This window comes from Spea bombifrons, chromosome 2, assembly GCF_027358695.1.
Source record: "Spea bombifrons isolate aSpeBom1 chromosome 2, aSpeBom1.2.pri, whole genome shotgun sequence".
Lineage (NCBI taxonomy): Eukaryota > Metazoa > Chordata > Amphibia > Anura > Pelobatidae > Spea > Spea bombifrons.
This window is the reverse complement of record NC_071088.1, coordinates 132,031,376-132,048,403: the sequence shown is the minus strand read 5'-3', so window position 1 is coordinate 132,048,403 and position 17,028 is coordinate 132,031,376. Positions and strand designations below refer to the sequence as shown.

The 17,028-nt window shown below is 42.4% G+C and overlaps 2 protein-coding genes across 2 annotated transcripts in view; one reads left to right on the top strand and one right to left on the bottom strand.

Moving 5' to 3' along the window:
• MRE11 (MRE11 homolog, double strand break repair nuclease) overlaps positions 1 to 11,380 on the bottom strand; it is a 57,251-nt gene extending 45,871 nt beyond the window's left edge. Inside the window, exons 1-5 of the mRNA XM_053456095.1 lie at positions 11,302 to 11,380; positions 10,229 to 10,361; positions 1,729 to 1,889; positions 768 to 855; positions 97 to 238 (exon numbers count right to left, since the gene is read on the bottom strand). Of these exons, the coding sequence (XP_053312070.1) occupies positions 97 to 238; positions 768 to 855; positions 1,729 to 1,889; positions 10,229 to 10,361; positions 11,302 to 11,324 (547 nt within the window). The 5' untranslated portion in view covers positions 11,325 to 11,380. The remainder of the gene's footprint in view (positions 1 to 96; positions 239 to 767; positions 856 to 1,728; positions 1,890 to 10,228; positions 10,362 to 11,301) is intronic.
• Positions 11,381 to 13,616: 2,236 nt separating this feature from the next.
• Positions 13,617 to 16,248, top strand: ANKRD49 (ankyrin repeat domain 49). The gene is made up of 3 exons (XM_053457890.1): positions 13,617 to 13,755; positions 14,857 to 15,177; positions 15,292 to 16,248. Exons 2-3 carry the CDS (start codon positions 14,857 to 14,859, stop codon positions 15,751 to 15,753), a joined length of 783 nt encoding a protein of 260 aa, XP_053313865.1. The 5' UTR covers positions 13,617 to 13,755; the 3' UTR covers positions 15,754 to 16,248.
• The last annotated feature ends 780 nt before the right edge of the window (positions 16,249 to 17,028 follow it).

Genomic DNA, 17,028 nt, shown 5'->3' with positions numbered 1-17,028 from the left:
TACATTTTTTGACGGTATGAAAAAAGTCCTGTCGACATCCACAAAAAGTTTAAATATGATGCTAAACTGGCACATGGGTTTCCACGAAACACTTACCCAACCCGTACATGGCAATCTTTGACCGGCCTTTTTGTAACAACACGGGGCTAATGTCTATTTTCTCTACAGAGGTGGAACGTCCGAAGTGGTTGACGAGTCCGGCACTACTTAATAGATCCAGAGCGCAGAGGGAATCGGCCTGAAGAGACAAGAATAACCAAAGTTATTATTATTTATTGATTCATAAAGAGCCATCATATTCCACAGTGCTGTACAGTGGATACAACCGTAAAATTATATTAAATGTTAAATAAGTTAACTAAATCTGTCTTCACTGCTATATTTGCTGATAGCAAACTTGGCTCGGTTTCTTTACTGGATACCTTCCTCGGGCTGTTAGTTTTCTGCGCTTGGCACTTAGCCCAAGTGCACACAATGACGACGGTCGGAATCATTCTTTTGTTACATTTTGTTTGAAAATGGTGTATTTTGGCCTGTGGCTATGTTGCTGGTAAGGCAATAGCTATACATATACCATTCCCACCATATTAACATCGCTAATTCAGCCAGAACAATCTGTGTTTTTTCCATTAGCGCTAGTCTAAAAGAAAATTCTCACAATTTTTTATTTATCGTTATTAGTTTTCATTTTCGCCCAATAAATTTGTCAGCGCGGAACTAATGCAATAATTGTTCTCTTCTATATAATCTTATTTTGCCATAATTACCCCAGTTGGATCATCGTGGTTTCCATGCACACTGAAGACTGGAATACAAACGTTTAGATTATTATCCTGGTAATTCACCCAAGGAAACCTGCACAAAGAACAAAATACCCTCTATAACGAAAGGAGGAAAATAACACCCTAAGAAAGCATCGTACACAAAAGAACTTCACATTCATGTACAAAATCAGAACCAGGCGGCGTTTGGAGGTGTAAATGCAGCCCACTGCTACCCAAATGCATTCTTCAACCTGTAGTTTTGGTTTTTTTTGTATCTGGTTCATTTAGCCCAAGAAGCAGCAGATATTTACGCAGAGCCATGAGTCAACAAAGTAATCAACAAATGCTCTAACAGCAGACAAAGGACATTACGTATGTATGTATGTATAGGAGAGGTAAGAGGGGAGAGGAGAGGTAAGAGGGGAGAGAAAAGAGGGGAGGGGGGAGAACTGAGAGAAGAACGGGGAGAAGTGAGGAGAGGGGAGGGGAGAGGAGAGAAGAGAAGGGAACGAAAGAGAAGAGAAGGGGAGGAGAGAGAAGAGAAGGGGAGGAGAGAGAAGAGAAGGGGAGGAGAGAGAAGAGAAGGGGAGGAGAGAGGGGAATTCAATGAGCTAGGATAAGATCCCCCAGGTAAGATAACCTCAGGCTTAGCAGAATATCCATAAAGGTTGTAGATTTGACGGCCGCATAACCGCCCAACGGAGCCAAGAACCAAAGCAGAGACTGCAGGTAAAATATTAATCTTTTCAGCCTTTATGTCATTTAACTGGGTTCTACTTTACAGTAACAGAAAAATAAGCATCTGCATCAGAACAATATCGTTATTGCCCTTTACATGCTATAGGTGCCATTGACATATACATTAAACAAAAGTACCTTCACAATGCAGTTCACAGCTAGATAGAACCTTCACTTCCAGGTTCATTTCTAGAATGTTTTTTGCACCAAACAAAGCAGCACTTACTTGCTATATCCAAAATTAACCGACTGGTCGCTCAGGATCTCAAACTGGATAGGACGGTCCCCCATACAGTATTTCCTCAGCAACTCGATACACGTGTGCAATGTTCTTCTGGATGGTTTGTTGTCATGAAAAAGATCTCCTCCCAACAACAAAAAATCCACCTACGAAAGGGATTTGACATTATTTAAATACAATTAGTCTTATCACTCCATATTCAGAGATAATAAATAAATAAAATATTTTCTTCCTATATAAGCCCATTAAGCGCGTATCTAGGACTCTTGGTTAAGAGTCAACCCAGAGTGGGTCAAGCACCTTCAGACACGGCACTTCCTTTTGAGGGAAATTAGGGGCTTCCACATAGATCCCCATTACATCACAAGTTAAAACAGATAGTAGAGACCCTCCAAATTTCTATATACTATTCTTCAGGATCACGTACCACGTGCGGTGGCAGCACCCATGGATTCCACCTTTTGGAAGGAGGTATTTGGGGTAAGTCTCCTGGTGAACCCTGAACTGGCACTGGCACTACTACAGGAATCATTTCACCTTCCAGACTTGTTAATATGGAGGGTCGCTTGCTTACAATAATCAGAAATAGCGATAACCAACATGTGGAACCATTCTCTAAAAACATACGCAGGGTACGGGCAGCTGCTCGGGTATCTGAAAGACAGACGCGAAGCCAGATACCAGATCATTAGTGGATTTGCAGTAAAAGGATGACGACCCCTTGGCACATCTGGCGTTCTACTCGGTTATTTTATAACTCAGCTTTTTCTACAATGGGTGCAGTTGGCCAGGTTTAAGACTTGGTTTGTAGAAAGCAGTAAGAAGGAACGGATACAAATCGCTGACTGTATCAACTTCCAAATCCTTGGCACTTCTGATGTCTGAAAATCAGCTTGTATTTATTGTATCTCTAGTTCGCTGATCTTTTTTGCTTGCTTAGTACTGAGAAATATCACAGGACGGAAAAGATTATGATCGGTAAAGCAATCGCTTATTGATTGTCCAGTGAGGTCCATTGTCATTAGAGAATGCTGATGCCATTGTTACTCCTTTATTACAAGCAAGATAACGGTCACAGATCAATGAATAATGAATCGCTAGAATATAGAAAGAAAATAAAGTGCAAATAGTATTTATCGATTTAACGTCGATTTCATCGCATTTGTAACGCTGATACTTTTGTTCTATGACTCCAGGAGGTAAGCAAACCCGCCGTGATCTGATGTGAGTCCGAGTGGATTGGAATATACAATGATTTTAGTGCAGGAGAGACGCAAAATGAAAAACGATTAAACCTTCGAAACAATATAGATTCAATCAATCAGAAACAAAATCGCTTAACCCTTTACGTTCACTGGCAGTTGAAGGCTATCCGCCATGTAATGTTCTAGAGTAAATTCTAATTCCTCGAACATTCTTCTTGTCGTTCCATCTAAGAACAGACTAAGGGGAAACTAACCAGGGAGCTGCACACCCCACTCCACGATTCTAGAATCTTTATTCATTCTTTTATACAAAATCCATGTTTTAAAGAAAGCTTTGGACCAGTCTGGGAAAAAAAAAAAAAAAAAAAAAAAAAAAGATGCAGCCATACAGATCAGCATAAGTGGAGCGAGCAGCAAACCTCTAGGAATGATGGCTTCCTAGTGACTTATTCATTAAGGTTTTGGCAGTTCCCCCTCCCTTTACAGAGCTCCCACAGAGCTAATGCTGTGATATATGAAAGCACAGCACGACTATGTATGAAATGTATTCACAAATCAGGCAATTCGAGCATATGGGGAAAATGAAGGAAAGGGTGAAAAACGAGTGGGAATTCTGTAAAAGGTGTGTTATAAATGTGTAAAAAAGATAAAAATAAAAGCAGAGTAGGTGGAACAGCAGCTTTAAACATTATTTTTTAAATGCTACATACAGAGTTAAGCAGCCCTGGCATTAAGGAAACACATACGGAAGACTTACAGAAAGTATTATTTTTTAGTTATGTAACCATGAAAGGACAAGATGGAGAACACACAGAGCGAAGTCACAGAGATGCAAGGAGACAGGAGGGACAGCAACTCGATGACACAGAAATCTCACAAACTATGAATTTATCGGGTTCTAGCATCGACTAATCATTTAACCCAGGGGTGGCCAAGTTGTTTCTGCAGTGGGCCACTTCATCAGAAATGTATGTGTGCGTGGGCCACGCTCATTTTTCACTGAGAGAAAATATGGCCTTTTAGCCTTATAAATGCATATTAATACAGGGTTCATTTGGCGATAATGAAAAAAGCAGTGGACAGTTTTTTGAGTAACTTTTATGTCATTCTATCAATACTGAATGACTTAAAACAGTAAAACAAAGTCAGTCCACAAACCATTTAAAACAAGTTTAGCCAAATAAAACTGCACAAGGCTGGAGCACACTGTGGGTATAAACTGGATTTAAGATGGCTGACACACACCGAGTTGATCAGGGCCGGATTAAGAGCATCACGGGCCTGGTGCTGAGGATTTTGGTGGCCATTTTATAGAAATAAATAAAATAGAATCTTAACTCCTCGGCATCAATGTATACTGGATAAAGATGACATCAGTGCTCGGCAGATAATACAAGATAGAATCTTATGTGATGGGGTTGGGAGTAATCAATACACAAAAAAAAAAATCATACACGGGAAGCCTGAAGAAACAATTTACTGCCACTAATCCTTTTTAATAAAATATGCAGATTGAAATAGAGTAAATAACACAAAACCTTTAGTTTTCCTCTCACTGATTCTGGGCCTAGAAAGTTTTGTCCTAAAGTGACAAATTCAGGAGGGTGTTTTTTTCTCTGGATAAATAAAAATTAAATAATTCAATTTATTCCTACAGTACGTGCGCCAGGAAACAGACAACCAAATACACACCATGACAGGCTCTGCTACACCAGCACAGGCTCTGCCACACCGATACCCAAACACACACACCAGGACAGGCTCTGCCACACCGACACCATGCCATATACACACCAGGACCGGCTCTGCCACAACGACACCCTGACACAGACAGACACAGACACACACACACGCCAGGCTCTGCCACACCGTCAATAGCATCTCTGTGTGCCAGCCGGCCTACACGTTGGACACCCCTAATTTAACCAGGGCTAAGAGAGATGCTGATCCAGAATATAATAGAACAGGGCTAAGAGAAACTCTGATCCAGAATGTAATAGAACAGGGCTAAAGTACCTGTTGATCTGGAATATAATAGAGCAGGGCTCAAAAGGGACTCCACGCTTGGGTAAAATACCATGAAAGATGCTTAAGTTTGCGATTCCCAAACCGCGTGTTCCCAGGAAACAAAATAATGAAATCATCCCCGTACAAAGATGAGAGATAAAGCTTCAGTCCCGCTGGCCAAAGTAATGTCTGGAGATAAATCTGTGAAGCAATGCAGATTCAAATATCCAGAAATCATATATGAAGACCTGCCCCCAGCTTCTCTTCCAAACATTGGCTACTAATTCACTATATGAAAAATAGGAGATTCCAACTCCAAGCGTGTGTTCAGCTCCACAATACCGACCGCGGATGCTGCGGATAAACGTCTCCAGAGCTTGCCGCTGTGAATGTACACGAAGCCGGTTTTCTTCCACATGACATATCGTTCGTTGTCATAAAGGGCATGGATTATGGAAAGGAACGGAACACGAGAAAAGGTCAGTAAACGCCACAAATATAATTCATGTGCGCCAGGAGATTTGGAAACGAAAGAATGACGGGCCGGCCGGAGACACGCGTACGACGTGCCGCTTCATCTCATTAGAGCAACATTTCATCTTCCTTCCGCGACGGTTCTCTGGCCGCCACAGAGAAGACCTTTATCATTTTGTACTGCAGAAATACTCAAAAGTAACAAGGAGCATGAAATGAACCATGAAACAAGCTGGAAACCCTAAATCTATATCTTAACTAGGGCTGCAACTATTATTATTTTCATAATCGATTAGTTGGCTGAATTTTTTGATAAAACAATTAATCGGATAAACAAAATTAATGTAAATGTTTCATTTATTTAAAATAATTTTATAAACAAACAGGATGTTAAAAACAAACAGCAGAATAAAAAAACTTTGATAAAAATGCATGTCTTGTTTTTATTTCCTAACCTGCCCCCCCCTCCACATCTAAACCCAGGCTTGCCACACTGCCTCCCAGATATGCCACATATCCCCAGATATGCCCCTCCACCCTCCCCACATATGCCTTATACCCCCTGATATGCCTTATACCCCTCAGGTATCCCATAGTGCCCTCATAAATTCACAGACCCATTCACATCCCACTGACACAATACTTTTATAAATAAATACAGGGTTAATCTTCACTGCCTCCAGGATTTAGATTCCCCTTAGTTGACCCCCAGTACTTCTCAGTCCTCAGCATTAAATTAACCCTAAAGACCCCATCAACCATAACTGCCCCTAAAAATTAACCCTAAAGGACCCCATCAACCATAACTGCCCCTAATTTAACCCTAAAGATCCCATCAACCATAACTGACCCTCAATTAACCCTGAACACCCCATCAACCATAACTGCCCCTAAATTAACCTCCACCAATGCATTGTCACTAATGGGTTTATGGGCAAGCTGTTGTATTGAAGGGGTTAAAATATTTCTTTAAGGCTTTTGTTCCAGGTACACGTCTTGAAAACGTATAGCAAAATAGATCATCGATTTGAATATTCAATAAGCACATATTGGATACGTGACTTTTCGGGACACACAACACATCCCAGCTCTTTAACTCCTCGTCCTTTCAAAAGCCGTGAGGACCAATTAGCTTCCTCCAAAGTGCGGAGAGAACTTAACCGCAGGAGAGAAATAGCTTAATGGGGAGGAATAACATAGCTGCCCTAGGAAAAGGGAAGACAGCCGATTCCATGGTATACGCGAAGCGAGTTTTTGAGAGATTTTATCTCCGCATCGCAAGAAAATACATAAAAATCGTACTCTTGGGCGGCAACAAGGTTTTCTGACGGTTATTTTTTATTAGACATATTTTACCCAAACAGCAAAAATGACAGAGTAACGTTCCCATAGTTACAGAACGGATCCCCAGTCCTAATTCTTATTCCGCTCTTTACACATTCCTTTCCTTTTTTTGTTCTGCTCAAATCCTTAATTATAAAACATTAATTGCAATTAATTACTGGTTTGCAGGAGATATATATATATATATTGGAGGAAAGAAGGAAAAGGAGAAATGTTAGAACAAGAGGTCCTAATCTAAAACCACAGGTCTCAGGCTCAGATGTGATGTAAGGAAGCTTTACTGAAAGGGTGGTAGATAAGTGGAACAGCCTCCCAGCAGAAGTAGAGGCTAATGCAGTGAGAATGGGGAGTTTAAACATGCGTGGGACATACGGCTCCTGAAGACATGACTATCCAGTAAGAACGTGGCAGATCTGTTACCACATGAAAGCTTTTTCAGTTTCTATGGTAACAGCCAATCGGCAACTGTTTTTGCGTCACGTTTGCGCTAAAATGTTACCCGCTTTACTAAATATTTGTGGGTTCTGGCGTTCATCAGCACCAGGAATAATGTTTCTAAAGCTGCATTTATTAATAAAAGTGTTAAATTCAGCAGATTTTGCAGGTACAAAAACACAGCAAGGCCAATGTCGCCTAAATAGTGTCCTGTCTGGAAATTCTCTTCCTTCTCTTCTTAAAAATAGGGAGATGTAACTTAACGGGTAGGCGCAATCAAGCCGATCCTGATTACTGGATGTTTTATTTTATTTTTTTTATATAGTGCCATCAGATTCCGCAGCGCTGTACAAAGGGTAGACAGGACATAACGAGTAATACATAACATAACACGATTGTATAAGGAAACGACAGAGGTACCTTTATTCATGTTTGGTAGACATGGCCTTACATTCAGAGCATCTGGTCGGAAGTGTTTCGGATGTTATCACGATTATTTGAACACCCTGTGAGGAGCGACCCTTGGGTGGCATCATTGAACAACTTGGCTCACGGGCTTTCCAAGACAAGTAACACGTTGGTCGGGCAGATATGTTGAGCCACACGGCTATGTGTAGCCCAGACATAGAGGTCAGGTCCCTCCTGATATCCCTCCGTAAGAAAATAGACTTTATTTTTCAGCACAAATTACACCCAAGAGGTATTTTTGAAAAGGTGGTCCTTGTAGAATGACTGCTTGGGCTATTGGGGCGAGGTACGTCTCTGCTTGTTGTAGGAGCTGTGGTGGTCAATGGAGAAGCCCCCTGTGGTGAAGCTTTGTTTTGGGGATGTGAAGAGTTGTAGTCTCAACGTTAGGAGGAAGACGACGCTCCTGAGATAATAGAACAGGGGTGTCCAACCTGTGGCACTCCTGCTGCTGCAGGACTACATCTCCCATAATGTTATTTCAGCTAAGAGGCCGGCTGAGGAGTATGGGAGATGTAGTCCTGCAGCAGCTGGGGGGCCGCAAGTTGGACACCCCTGTAATAGGTGGATTGACCACGAGTTTTTCTTGTGCGGACAGTCATAAGGGGGCGCTCAAACTTGTTTATTCTTATATACCATACTGAACAATAACCATTGGTATCAGGACGGGTCAGTGGTGATCTACTAGAGCAGGGGTGGGCAATTAATTTTCCCATGGGGCCACATGAGAAATTGGAATGGTTTTAGAGGGCCAGACCTCTACAAACTACAAACTCCGAAGCCTTGTCCATTTTGTTAACTTATGTGCTGTTTAATAAAGTTATTCAAGCCTACGTCATTGGTAGAGGTGCTTGAATAAGTAAGGCCTGAATAACTATTAGCACAGCACAGAAGTGAACAAAATGAACAAGGCTTCGGAGTGCATACCGTATTTTTCGCTCTATAAGACGCACCTGCTGATAAGACGCACCTAGATTTTAGAGGAGAAAAAAAAGGAAAAAATATTTTGAGCTAAAAAATGGGCTAAAATATTTATTACAATAACTGAATAAGCTATGAACACAGTAAGACACACGCAGTAAGACACACACAGACACAGTAAGACACACACAGACACAGTGAGACACACACAGACACAGTAAGACACACACAGACACAGTAAGACACACACAGACACAGTAAGACACACACAGACACAGTGAGACACACACAGACACAGTGAGACACACACAGACACAGTGAGACACACACAGACACAGTAAGACACACACAGACACAGTAAGACACACACAGACACAGTGAGACACACACAGACACAGTGAGACACACACAGACACAGTAAGACACACACAGACACAGTAAGACACACACAGACAGTGAGACACACACAGACACAGTAAGACACACACAGACACAGTAAGACACACAGACACAGTGAGACACACACAGACACAGTGAGACACACACAGACACAGTAAGATACACACACAGACACAGTAAGACACACACACACAAACACAGTAAGACACACACACACAGTAAGACCTCCCTCCCTAACCCCCCTTCTCAGTATCTCCCCTCTAACTCCCTAACCCCCCCTTCTCAGTATCTCCCCTCTAACTCCCTAACCCCCCCTTCTCAGGATCTCCCCCCCCGCCCCGGTCACTTACCTTAAACTCCTGTGTTGGAAGCGTGAGGCGTTTGTCTCGGGTGCCGGCGCTTCACTGCTGATCGCCGGCGTCTGACGTCATATGCCGGCGCCCAGCGTAAAGCGCCGGCACCCGAGACAAACGCTTCCAACACAGGAGTTTAAGGTAAGTGACCGGGGCGGGGGGGGACACCGGACTCATTGGTGAGTCACCAGGACACTCTTTGCGGGCCGGTCCGAGCTATTCAGCGGGCCGGATGTGGCCCGCGGGCCGTGCTTTGCCCAGGTCTGTACTAGAGGGTCTCTCTGGAATTTGTATGTTGTAGCGGGTACATGAGCTCTATAATTAATATTGTAAAAGGGTATAAAGACTACCTCCATCTCCATCCTCCTCCCTGCCTACTCTTTCTCCTCCATCGTTTCACGAAGCTGCACTCAAGTCCCGTTCCTACCATCATTTAGTGCTGTATGTATTTGTATAAGAATTAAACCTGAAAACACACAGAAGCTGTGATTTTGTCTGATCTTTGGTCGATGAGACAACAAATATCTAAACAGACATATAATTCCCTCTTGTACTTTTAATCTGTGGAGCTACAATAATTCCTTAAACCCGTAGGCATAGATAGCCGAGAACTTCAGTATCACAAATAAGGAGCAGGGAGCCATTATCAACACAATGCCACAATACAGAACACAAGTCAATGCGATGCCTGCTCGTCCTCCATAATGGGATTCGAGTACCGGAAGCCTATCCCCAGCCATATGCTTTATCACCCGGGACGCGGAGCTCTTTCATCGCAATTACAGTATCTTCAAAAGGGTGAGCAATAAGCTCTGACAATACACGAGGTAGTAGCTTTCTTTTCGTGTTAGAGGCTATTAGCCCAAATTACCCGGCACTTACCTCATTATCTTCGGCCAGACGCAATATTTCATCGAAAGTCACGAAGCTGTCATTACCCCGCACCGCATCTTTCTCCATGTAACCCAGGTGAATGTCGGTGGCCACCAAGATCTTAAACGTGTCCTCATCGTCCCTGGAAACGAGACGGAAAAGTATTCCGAATGGGATTACCACTTGTCTGCGCGTCGGGCACATTGACGAGCGCGGCGGTTGAGTTATTAAAGGTCACTCAGGACATTTTAACGGAAATGTGAAAGTGAGTGTGATCTGCTTCGCGTTATTAGTTACATCTGAATTCTTTGTAGTGTTTAATTCATTCATTACAAAAATGCTTCCCTCATCCTGACATCAGGAGGGCAAAAAAAGTGACCCGGTCATACCAGAAACAAATCCTATTAAATCTTAGCGTCCCCGACAGCCCTCCTGAGGAATGGATGTTAAAGTACCCCGGGAGTAACTCTTAACCCTCCGTGGGTACTTTAATGTACATTCGTCCAAAACAGAAGTCCTGTGTGGTCTGACAATTCTTGACACTGATTGGCCGTTTGAAGCAGCCAACCGGTGGCAGGAAATCTCTCCCATTGTGCTCAATAAGAGCACTTTCCACCCGCAGTGATCACAGAGCCGAGTATATCACACGCAGGGAGTGTGTGGCTGCACACGTCTCCTGGATGGAAAGTAGCTGCGGGTGGGGCAAATGGGGGGAATCTGCAGATCATGAAATCCTAAAGGGGCCACGCAGCTATCATATGCAATAAAGTGCATACGATGCCTGGGGTGTCCCTTTAATAGAAATGTTATCCTGTATAAGAACAAAACATTTGCTTTAAAGGACAGTAAAACGTAATTTTATTAATAAATAAAACGATAATATAATCACATCTGCCTTTAAGAGATCATTGTACTCTTGCATTGGATACAGAGCCTTCATTTAACCATAAACTACTGATGCTATATCACAAAGCAAACGACAGAGGGGTTTCTACATTAAAGCACACCTCACAGATATGATTTAGTGTATTTATATATTTCTCATATATAAATATATTTTATTTAACATACTAGTTACTTACAGGGAAGTGCTGGAAGAACTCATATCCGCGGTGTGAGCTTCTCGGAGCGGGGCACAAATAGCCCGGACGAAGCAGGGAATTGGAGTCGTCTACAAGCTAAAATACAAACAAAGTAGAGATCATGTTAAACGTCTAATACATACAACATATACATGCTTATTAATCATGAGACCGAAAAAAATAGATCCATATTACTCAAGGCATTGTGTAGACTTCATAATTCTAATCCAGAATATCGTGGACAGCTTGCTATTGTTCTATTATCTAGAAAGGAAGAGAATTACGTTCGCGGGAAATGAAGATACATTGACGGCATCGGGGGTTCGACCCACTCGATGGCACTTGAGAAACATATAGGAACGAGAATAGATTGTAACCAGAAAAGAATTGATGATATCAGCCGGCGCATACTCTTATAGCTCCCGGCACGGATATACCGACGCTGACATCTTCATTACAGATCACAATGATAAGGGTACTTCTGGTTCTTAGTGGCACTGCAAGGCATTTTAAAGTATTTCAGAAATAAAAGCATGAAATGATATTATACATTATTATATGCTGCAACTAATCAAACTACCAATACATCTGGGAAGAGAGCAGCAATCCAATGGACGTATAGAAAATATTCTTAAAGGGGAATTTACAAAGCAATAAAATAATTATATACACAGATAATATAAAAATGCCTCTTACAGCAGGGTCTTATAATAAAAATAATAATAGAGGGGGCGAGAAAGCAGAGATTTCTTCCCTGCAGGCAATATGCTCAGCCAGTTCCAGTGCTGGCCCAGGGAACGCTGCAGGCAGGGGGTCTGTTCATGCACAGAAAGTGCTCCCACTCATTTCAATGGGAGGACTTTCCTGCCACTGATTGGCCCACACAAATTATATATTCTTTAGGCCAAATAGGGCTTTTTTTTGGCAATCATATTCATCCATGTAAGACAGCATATTATTTATTTTTAACATATATCATTTTTATGAAGAGAAAAACATTTATTAAAAAAAGAAAAAAAACCCAGAACATTTATTCAGTTTTATAGGTACAAAAATTATCCACAGCTAATCCAAGTGTAAAAAAACCCAAAAAAACGAACATATAAATTAGTTAACGTGCCCTGATTTGAAAACCATTATATATATATATATAGATATATATATATACACATACGCATAGATACCTGGGGATATATATGGAGCAGTCTTTCTACAAGGTTTTATGTCAATGTGCTAAATGTATTTTTTATATATATTTATTTATTTTATAAATTGATTTTTTATTTATTATTTTATAAACTGGTTTTTTTATATATATATTTTATTATTTTATAAATGGATTTTTTTTGCTGGTTCGGTGTACAGATTTGATTACTGCCTGCATGCGCTTAGTTCCTCCGCCAGCCCCCGTGTTCCGTGCTTCTGCTGTATACCGTGTACAGGACACGTCTGTTCTGTCTTCGAATGAACTCGATCAAGCAGGGCCCTTCTTTGCTCTTTTTATTTTTCTGCCCTTGATGCCCACCGATCACCATATTGGCAACGCATATTAAGGGGGTCTGTGGTACTATACACAGCGCTGGGTGTGGGGCCTGAAGATAAATACTTGGTTTTCCATATGAGAACATATTCTAATTGAATGATTTGCATTATAATATGTTTAATGACATTAATTCATACGGGGCAGTTTAATGTCCCAGGCAGGAGACGAACGCTTATTAAAGTACTTTGTGAGTATTTAATATGCATTCTTTGAAACATTTAATTAAACAAAATACCTTAGAGAGAAGTTGCAGCTCCAGAACTGCAGAAGAAAGCCTCCTGTGGGGTCTGGTGATTTGTGCCTCTGATTGCTTGAAGCAGCCAATCAGCGGCAAGAAAATGTTTCCATGGAAATCATCAGGCGGGCTTTCTGTGAATGCAAAGGGGGAAGCGCTGGAGCTGCCTAGCGGTAAGTAACCCACGTGACAGGGGCACAACACCTATGCGGGGGGAAAAGGCAAATGCTTTCACTACAGCAGGAGCCCGCCAGGAAATCTACCCTCTTTATAAAACGGAAACAGCAAAGTCACCGATAGCAGCTACAGTGCTTTCTGCACGCAATACTTCACCGACATACACCCGAGACACACAACGAGCCGTGTACACCATGCGTGCAGCTGCAGGGTACCGGGTCACTGTACAGCCTACAACTCCCAGCATGCTTTGCATATTACCCGCATTATACATCCAATACCGATGCAAACGCTTTATAGTAACCGTCACCTTAGTTAAATGGATGTGAATGACAGCAGAAAAAGTTTCTATCTTTCCACGTTAGTGAGAAGAGAAGGAAGTTTGGCTTATTACCGTGACGTCACGACATAGCCCGGCGGAAGCGCGACGCTCGCCGCAAAGCGTGCCGGACGTTGTAGTTTCGATGATCTGCCTGGGCGACACAGGGCAGCCTGAGAGGTGAGGACGGGTCTGTGTAATAATGCCCACCTTGGCACATGAGTTACCTTCCTGCGTGTGTAATACAGAACCTCCGGCGCTTCATATAACGCTACAGAGCTTTAATGCCTGATTCTTTTTCACCTTATTTACTGAGCAATTGTTTAAAAACAAAAAGAGGGATTATTTGGTGAGGTTTGGCATTCCTGGGCAAAAAAATGTATGTTTCCTTCTGCCTTATTAAATGATTTTGTGGTGTGAGCGGAAATAAGCCATCTCTGTCACTGCAGCTCCCATCATCCTTAGCACACAGGCATTTTGAGAGTTGTAGTGCAGAGCAGTTTATTGATTTGTATAGCGCCAACATATTCCTTGGCGCTGTACAGTGTGATTGTTGCGTGTCTAGATGTGGGTGTAGATTTTTCCGGTTTCCCCCATTCTTAGCACTTAGATATATATATATATACTGAATATTGAAGGCTACCGGGGGGCTACGAGTCACTGTCCGCTGTCTTATTTCCAGTTGCTCTGTGTGGAACATCCATTGGTTACCATGGGGTTGGACGGACGGACGGACGGACGGACGGACGGACGGACGGACGGACACACACACACACACACACACACACACACACACACACACACACACACACACACACACACACACACACACACACACACACACACACACACACACACACACACACACACACACACACACACACACACACACACACACACACCCCCCCCCCCGCTATAAATTCGCAAACTCAAGTAATTATGTTGGGACTCACCTTGTACGTATGCAATAGGAGCCGCTTTCTTACCCTCCCGCTCCCTGAGTCTGTGTCGTTATTGCTGGATGATCATAATAATTATTATTAATAATTAATTCCCTGTTAAGTTGATATTTTTTTCATTGAAACTGAATATTTCCAAAACGAATTTAGTAATCTTAAAAGATGTGATGATGAAAGACCTTCTATAAAGTGACTTAAGGGCCCTTCCTCATCCTTTTTTTTTAATTGTGACTTTCCGTGACATTGCACATTATTAATAGAATATAAAAAAGAATAAGAATAAATGCTTCTTACACATATTATTATATTTCTGGTTTTAAAGATGACAAGCGTTCCTGAGAAGGCAAACACAGCACTCGATGCTGTCAGCGGCGCGCGGGGTGATGAGGACGATCCCACCGGGAAGGATGAGAACGCCGAGCGCGACTCGCAGGATAAACTCACGGAATTCCCGGAGGACTTTAACCAGCTGGAGTTACTGGAGACTCATGGCCACCTAATTCCTACCGGGACCCAGAGCCATTGGCCTGAACAGTCTGATGAAGATGATGATGAAAAGCCTGAGGAGTGGTACCAGATGCAAGAGAAGGCCCTAGAACCTAAACCCGCAGAGCTGATACTTTTCGCAGCGGAAAACAACCGAGTAAGCAAAGCCCTTTTATCTTCAGATCATCGTCACGAGATATGGGAAATAGGCTTGAAATGGGTTCAGAAATAAAGGGGTTTTTTTGTGATGTCATTTTTTTTATTGTTTCAGCTCAGTACAGTTCAAAGTATACTGTCCAGCGCTCCAGAACTGGTGAATGCCACCGACGAGGACCACTACACACCACTCCACAGAGCGTCGTACAACGGACACCTCGGCATGGTGCGAGAACTGATTGGACGAGGAGCCGACGTGCACGCCGTGACCTTGGACGACTGGACCCCTTTACACAGCGCGTGCAAATGGAACAACACCCCGGTGGCTTCGTTCTTACTCCAGCACGGCGCGGACGTCAACGCGCAAACCAAGGGGTTACTGACGCCGCTGCATCTCGCCGCCGGAAACCGAGATAGCCGACAGCTTCTGGAACTCCTGTTGATGAATCGATACGTCAAACCAAGCCTAAAGAATAAAGCAGGGGAAACGGCTTACGATATTGCCAGGCGGACTGATGTGTACCACTACCTCTTTGAGATTGCTCATTATTGGATAGGACCTTCAGCAGAAACATAGACTCGTTATCCGAGTGAACTGCTACGGAATGGCTGTTAAATTATCGGAGTGGAATAGGGGTAGACTTGCCTCTCGAAATATGTCTCCTTGCCTGTTGTGTGCGCTTGGCCGGCAGGCTGGTAAAGTTCTTGCACATAATACCAGGTGTGAAGCATATATAGCATATTAAAAATTGTATATTTTAGGGGGGGGCGACCCAATAATCCATCAGAATAAAGTACCACGACCTTATTGCGCTTTGCTGTTGGATATTATACATAGAGCATTTGTAGCTGTACAGTATACTGTCAGTGTTTCATGCACACTGTTGCGCCTTTACAATGTGAGACGCTACAATGTTAGCATAATCTCTCGGTCCGGGCCGAACCACCGCCATCGTCTTTACCCATTGTTGGAAGGTTTTAAACGTTTAGATCTTCTGTAACCATGGTAACGTGCTTTGTGTATCTAGGCGTTGATTGTGGGGCCGTGGAATAAAAGCGTGAAACGATAATAGTATTTGTGCTTGTTATCCCGCCGCATATTTTTTTTTGTCTGTCTTTTAACCGTACCCAGTATCTGGATGTTCTTTCATCAATCAAGTTAAAGGCATTTCTTTCCTCGTGACAAAAAAAACATCTATAAAAAAAAAAAAAAAAAGCTGAAAACTGTTTTTACATCTTTTGCCTTAATTTATTTTTAAAGAGCGAGCAGGGGTTCATATTTTCAGATTCCACACATACCAATTCTTAATACCACTGAGATGGATTAAAACGTGTGTTCCGACTTTGATGGCAGATTGGAGCCATTTGGCGTATTTAATTTGCCTATTCCTCGTGATAAGGACCTTAATGAGTTTGTGATCTTGTCTTCAAGATTCAGGATAACTTTATGCCTGTCCCATGTAGGTTTAAATCCCCTCACTCTATTAGCCTCTACCATTTCTGCTGGGAGGCTGTTCTATTTATCTACCACCCTCTTATTAAAGTGACACTTCTTTACTCTACACCTCTATGAACCTCTAGTTTTAGACGATGACCTCTAGTTCTAACATTTTTCCTCCTGAAATAAAACATCCGTTGACAAATCCCTGTATGTATTAAAATCTTTCTATCGCATCTCACCTCTTTCTTCTTTCCTCCAAGCCGTACATATTGAGATGCCTCAGTCTTTCCTGATCATTTTTATCCAATGAACCATTTACCATTTTGGTTGCTCCAAAGCAGTTAAGCGAGACAATGGTGTGGGCCACCGAGCCTTCCATAGAGGAACAGTCTAGTCCTCAAAGTTGTAATT

What these genes read in the sequence shown, in the direction of transcription:
- ANKRD49 (XM_053457890.1), top strand. Translation starts at nt 14,857, where the DNA reads ATGACAAGCGTTCCTGAGAAGGCAAACACAGCACTCGATGCTGTCAGC. An exon ending in TCGCAGCGGAAAACAACCGA is followed by an intron (nt 15,178 to 15,291) that starts GTAAGCAAAGCC and finishes TTATTGTTTCAG; the next exon opens with CTCAGTACAGTTCAAAGTAT.